The sequence below is a fragment of the Syzygium oleosum genome, unplaced genomic scaffold, assembly GCF_021117445.2.
Source record: "Syzygium oleosum isolate NSW1041296 unplaced genomic scaffold, Sole_v2.1 Sole_v2.50, whole genome shotgun sequence".
In the NCBI taxonomy this organism is placed as follows: Eukaryota; Viridiplantae; Streptophyta; class Magnoliopsida; order Myrtales; family Myrtaceae; genus Syzygium; species Syzygium oleosum.
The window spans coordinates 678,659-685,510 of NW_026607534.1; the positions used below are offsets into that span (position 1 = coordinate 678,659).

At 38.7% G+C, this 6,852-nt stretch overlaps 1 protein-coding gene across 4 annotated transcripts in view; it reads right to left on the reverse strand.

Moving 5' to 3' along the window:
- LOC115692375 (uncharacterized) overlaps nt 1-6,601 on the reverse strand; it is a 29,377-nt gene extending 22,776 nt beyond the window's left edge. The window contains exons 1-3 of one of the 4 annotated variants that reach the window (XM_056307158.1): nt 6,226-6,601; nt 3,823-3,903; nt 1,314-1,451 (exon numbers count right to left, since the gene is read on the reverse strand). In XM_056307158.1, coding sequence (XP_056163133.1) covers nt 1,314-1,451; nt 3,823-3,903; nt 6,226-6,390 — 384 coding nt within the window. In that variant the 5' untranslated portion in view covers nt 6,391-6,601. Of the gene's footprint in view, nt 1-730; nt 838-1,313; nt 1,454-3,822; nt 3,904-6,225 lie in introns of those variants that run through there. The other 3 variants (XM_056307157.1, XM_056307160.1, XM_056307159.1) reach the window with 3 other exon arrangements.
- Nucleotides 6,602-6,852: the final 251 nt, after the last annotated feature.

Sequence of the window (6,852 nt, forward strand, 5' to 3'; positions counted from 1 at the left end):
ATTTTCCTTTTCACTTCATCAGTAAGCACTGCACTAAGCTTTTTCTGGATTTAGGCGGATAAGACCATATACCATTGTGTATAAAGCACATAATACCACATACGCGGGGAACCGTGGAATCATCTGTTTTTTTTTTTTTCAGACTTTGTGGATATGACGGACTTTAAGTAGCTCCATTGAACTTCACCATGTACTAACTGGTTCATCTTTATGTTGTTTTTGGTCTTGACTCTTGTGCTTCTGTTTGGAAAGGGAATTATGGGTGGAAAGAATAAAAAGAGGAAGATAAGGGGAGAAGAAAAGTACAATCCCTTGTTTGGAACGACAAAAGAAAATGGAAAAGTGATAAAAAAATTTCCCTTGGCTCCACCAATCCTACCCATTTTGGAGAGAAAGTGGGACAAATGTAATTGAAACCCCGAAATTATCCTTGTAACGAAACCAAAATGACCCATTAGAAAGGCAAAAAGGTAATATATTGTTATTAACTAATTCCCAAGCAACTTTCTTTCCAATTTTCTTTCCTTTCTTCCAAACAACAATATACCTTGTGATTCTCACTCCTTCCAACTTTCATCTCCGCCGCTATCTCCTTTTATTTTCTTTGCCTTCTAACTTTTTTCCCCAAACATAGTGTTATGGTGGTCAGTGGGACGACATCTCTTTGAGAAATCTATCCTAGAAACCCATGGCACTAATCGTCGAAGGAAATAGTGTTAAATGAACTTGCCTTCCTTTTGGTCTGGTGTTGCTAATATCTGGTATATTACATGCCAAGCTCAATCAAAAAACCCTCGCAAATAAGGAATTCAGAGTACAGAGAACTCCCAGATCTCACTGCATTAGCCCAATTTCACAGGACCTTAGCCCTTTGGTTGACAGTAAAGTAATAATAAATAATGATCGATAAAGTAACCCCCTAAGCACTTAAGATTAAGGGTGTTACAGCTACAAGCATTTAAAATTTCTTCCATACTTATGCAATTCCATGACATGAACATGGCTAAACGATTTGTTGAATGCTAAACCATTTAATTCCATAAGGTCTCAAGGGGAATCCACCCTTACACAAAATTTCAGACGAAGAGAATTTATAAACTACAACAAACAACCAAATTGAAAAGTGGTTTTTCGCTAACCCAGGAACTCAAAATCTGTAACCATCTACCCTTAACATAAAGAAATTATACACTAGACTCTCCAATAGAAATCGCAATGGACTATGTTTCAGTCAAATAGAAAACAAAAAATCTACTTACTCAGTTGGCTAAAATTTTACCACCAAATAACACTAAATATATCATGTCATTTACCTGAATAAAAAATATGGCAATTGGATTTCCTCTCAAACATGATATCCGAACATAGCGGCATGGTGTATAATTAGTAGGGTACGTCATTTCCCTACGTGGTGCTTCACAACGAGGACGCACTTTTGCAAATGTCTCCGGCTGGTACAAAATCATAACAGATCAGACTACCATTCAAAATTCATCTTCCACAAACACCTGACAAGAATTCCCAGTCCAGACAAGATAACTTTGCTGAAAAGAAAATTATTGCCCACAAATATATCATTTCACACTGGAAATACAAATATGTTCGTCAGAAACCAGCAATTTTTCTATTTTCATATTTTAATCAATTGAGAACCATAAAAACCTGTTACACTTTCTCTATTTGCATTTAATGATTTTGCATAATTATTGTCTAAATTATCATGAGTTCTTCAATGAAGGGCACTCTCTCATCAAAATTTATTAATCTATCAAAACAACTGCAATCTTCTCAATATGCAGAGGACCAATGTGAATATATCAATCAGGCTCATTCTAGTCTACATCAAACATCACAAACCTTTACAAATGCCAAAAGCCCCATAGAACGCACACGCAACTATTTCTTTCGTGCAACTAATACATGGTTGTTTCTATCCAACCTCCAAAGGACATTTATTACGCACTGACTTTGGTTCTTCTTTTGCACGTATCTGTTTGATTTGGAATTGATTTTATAAGCCTCTACCCACGCTCACTAAACAGAACTAGACTTCTAATTGATAATTACTTCACCAAGCATAAACTAGAACTCCAATTCAGATGCCTTAACAGACGACTTTGATTAGCAAAAATTGAAGCTTATGTAATAGTCCCAGAATATTCAATATGTACGACATTTGAGTATACTCATATGATTCATAATGACCAAGGAAAAGAAGAATAACATTTTTATCCCATCAGAATTCCAAGAAAACACATACATTGCTTCCTTTCAAAAGGAGCAAGCTTGGCCTTGATTAAAAAGCGCACTTTCTAATCTCTTGTTTCATTTAGTAACCATCTTTCTAATAGTTTGGGCATTAGCTAAAATATTGGGAGCTATTCATAGTAAACTTTTGAGGGGTTACAATGCAAAACTCCTAGATCTCATTTGGTAAATCGAAAAGCAGCTAAGCCACCAGTAATCGAGTCTCTGTTCCTCCTCAATGAGCTTTAATAGGTAAACCATCTATCATGGAAGTTCAAGAAGGATCAGCTTGTGGTGGCTGCACAGTATCAATTGGAAATATGTTGTCGCATTTTAAAACAACCAGAACAACATAACACAGCAGTTTGGAGGTGAAGAGGAGTGGTAAAACCTTCGTGACCAACTTCAACACTAGAGTATGAAACAGTAACTGAACTTAACTCCGGCTAGACACGTTTCCATCAAACTTTAAAATTTGCAATATGAATGTTTTTTAGTATTCCTAGAAATGTGAAAACACCTGCAGCAGACTGCTAACAAACCAATAATCACAGAGTCTCATGGGATATCCATCTCTCTCAACAAGCTCAAGAATGAGAGCTGAAAGCATTTTCAAATAGGAATGCTTCACAACTCCAAATCAAAAGATGTACTTATTTCAAACAGCAAAAGCTGAGAATTATTCTTCGAAATTGTTTTCAATAATCATCAAGAAGCTACACCTCTGAGTAAGATGTTCCCAATGAAAGTCATTACGGAAAAGGAAGTCCCAACAAAAAGGCAATCTAGGAATGGTCACAAGTAAAATGTTCCAGTCAATATATTTCCACGTTATGAGCTAGTCATTGATGTTTAGGACTCAGGAGTATTCTTTTCTATAATTAAATGTAATTATTCAGTATGATGTCCCCCCCCCCCTCCCAAATTTGGCACATCCATTGTGCCATACTTTCTACGTTATAAATGTATGTGTGGCCTTCCTTACTTAAATGGCTATCAATAATACATCGTATCTTTGAGCTATTAAATAGCTAGAAACCACCAAAAAGTCATATATAAACAGTATAATCAAATGCCAAGTTATCTTGGATAACCGTAAACCATACATGAGCAATGTCTTGAAAAATGTACATATACTCTGACCAATAGATCCACCTTAATAGACACAATTACTAGATTAGAGGATACTAGGGACTGAAAAATGCACAGATATAGGAATATCACCTAAATTCCCTTATACTTCAATAAATTAGTTTTTCAAATTTTAATCAGAAAAAAGGTAGAAATTAGATGTGAATAAGTGTTCTATAGAAATTGAATATACAACCATCCAACTTAGAGAGCCTACTATCATAACTAAATTATATTAGAATATGTCTAACAATATATCATGTGCATTGTGCAGATCAGATGACTCATTATACATAAGTTGAAATCAAACAAAGGAATAATAAAGGAACCACATAAATACCAAAATAATGAAAAGACACATCAATAGTCAGTTAATTAGTTTTTCAGGAACATTATCAATGACTTAAAAGAAGTTCAAAACTAATGTAAGTCAAAGCATGTAACCTTGTATCTTAAGCCAGCTGCAATCTCCCATTCAAGAACAGACTTATTATAGATCCTTACATGTGACAAAAGACAAGGTTCCTGAAAATGAACATGAAATATCAAAATTAGTATAACTGGAAAAAGAGAGAGAGAGAGAGCACTCCTTGCAAAATTCTGATAATTATCTATGACATATACATTTCCTTATTAAAAAAAGAAAGTCAAGCTTTTATATTGATGCAATGTCTAAGGTTCCATGATTTATTCAACTTATGGGAACCTTTTTCTTTTCTCATTTCTTGCTGGACTGTCACATGATACCAACATGTGAAAAACAAAAAATGAAGTCAGTTGTACTGTAAGAACTAGTTGGAGGGAAGAAGAATTAGGAAGGAAGAGATTAATTGGTCTCTTGAAGGAGGCATTGGAAGCCTGTCTTTTATTTGCAAGGTGTAGGAACTAAAATAGAAAGCCCCATTCTTGTTTTTCTTCTTCTAATAAATGAGTAAAGATTTGGCAAGGGCAGGGGGCAGGGGCCAACCTGTTTACATACAAATAACAACGAAAAAGATCCAACTACTCTAGAAAAAGTGTATCAAATGACTTGCCAATACAAGACCAACATAAAGTGTGGAGAACCGTCCATCCTTCACAACACTTTGGGGACTTTTTCATTCTCAAATCCCTTCTACCCCAAATGATCCAAATATGGACGAAGGAATTGAAACCAAAGTATTTCGTCCTTCTTTGCAAACCAGTAAGACAGAAGAAGCTTGAAGTATTTTGCTAACATGGAACCAGCCACCACCCAATCCAATCATATGAGTGCTAGGGATGAGTGTTCCATAGCATGCAGATGCCCAAGAAGAAGATGATCACAGTCTCAGCATCCCCTCTGCAGAGACAAGACCTCCTAGCAGGCATTGAACCCCCCCCCCCCCCCCCCCTTTTGTTAAATTAAAGTAGTTAGAATCTCCTTCCAAGCACAATCCCACCTTAAAAAAGCCACTCTAGCAAGCACCTTAGATTTCAGTAGATTTTCCAAGAGAATCAAATACAGGACGTGTCAGTGCTAATAGCACGAGACCTCCTATAAGCAGATTTCACTGAAATCATACCATTTGTGTTGTGTCGCCACACTGCCCTATCGCTAAGCTCAGAGCACAACTGAGAACTATGAACTTAATCAAAGGAGTCAAATAAGTGTTCTAATGCCCAATCTTTTGAAGATTTTAAGAACTATAGATACTATATATCCTTCCAAAAGTAGATTGATTCCCCATGTTGTCAGACACAAAATAGTCCAAGTTCCTGCCTATCCACTTACAAAGGCTAGTTCCAGTGCTACAGCTTAGAAGATGTAATCATTATGGGAAGTACCACACTTGGCAGCTGTTATAGTCCATAAGAAACTGCCCTTCTCTACCATGAGGTGCCACTGCCATCTGCAAAAGAGAGCTCTCCGGAAATTGTAACAGTCTTCCCTTATGGCACATCTGTCAGGCACTTTGCCACATTATATCTGAACTCTCCATCTGTATGACCCCTTAAAATCTTGACGGAATGCTTTCCAATCTTCTTGATCCAAAGCAAGGAATAACAGATAGTGACGTACAATCAATAAAAGATTAGAAAAAGTACTCCTAATGAGTGCCATCCTACCAGCCTTTGTTAATTACCGGTGTTTCTAAAGAGCTAGCTTTGAGAACTCTCCAGCTCCGCTATCTGTTCCTATACCTCATGTCAAAAATAGCCAGGAAACTAAATAGAGAAGGACCCAAAATAACAGCTCGAAAGATCAGCAATGGTCTAAATGCCCATGCCTTCTCCCAAAGGGATGTGAACTTTTAGCAAGGTTAACTTCAGGATCCAAAATAACCTAAAACAAAGAATGGTGCATCCCAAGGCTCGATACTTGCACGGCGTCTCTTTCCCAAAAATTAATTATTTCCTCAACAAAAAAACACAGAAGAGGTACTTGGCATATACTTAAAACCATTCAGTAAACAGCAATCCGCCGGTACACATCACACATATGCCGAACTCTTTGTCGAACTAAAATCACGAGACGAAATCATATTACGCATGACCGGCGTTTGCAAACAGAGACACCGGCAGGGGGGCAAGCGATAGCTGACAGCTGCTCGGGCATCATTTAACTACCATTAGCTATATTCAGTGAAATATTTCATGCAAAATTCGCATGTCTCGCCCCCAAAGTCGAGATTTTTTCGGCCAAAGGTCGTAGCTTTTCCCCTCCCAAGTTCAAATTCTCTCGGTCCACCACTGGCAACGAGACGAGCACGGCGCGCGATCTCGGCAGAAGAAGCACGAAGGCGCAAAATGCATATCTAGTCTAATGGGTCTGTGTGGGTGGGTGCGAGAGAGAGCGAGCGAGAGAAAGAGAGAGAGAGAGAGTACATCGAGCTCGAGTAAGATCCACTCCTTGGTGTTGGTACCGGTGGACCAGTGAGTGCGGAGGTCAGGGTCGAGTATGTGGGCTGCTTTCTGCGACGGCGATTCCCTCGACGTTGCCTTCACCTTGTACCCCAGCGGCTTCACTCTCCCCTCCAATTCCACCTCCATCCCTCCCTCCCTCTCCCTCTCCCTCCCTCTCTCGTACCTGCGACCAACCTGAGATTTGAGGAATTGGGTCTGCAAACGAGGACGAGGATTGGGGAAATTTTGGGGACGAAGTTGGACTGTCTTCTTCTTCACTGCAACTCTTCCACGATGATGATGATTAGCTCGCTCTTTCAGTTCCTTCCACAGTTCGACGACGCGGCCTGGTCAAGCAACAAAGCGGCTTCAGCCCGTATTCCTAGTGTTTTTTGCCCTTTTCTCAATTTTTACACACGACGTACTTGAGATGAAGGCTCTATCGAGAATTTCCTCACTAAATTAGACGTGCGTGGTGTGGTCCATTATTCTTCGGCTGCATTTTGAGTTGGGCATTTGTAAATGGGCTTTTTAAGGACCTCCAAAGGCCCTTTGTGCCCAAAGGGAGAGTAGGTGCTTGGCAAGAAATTCGAAGGTTTTTGATCCAAA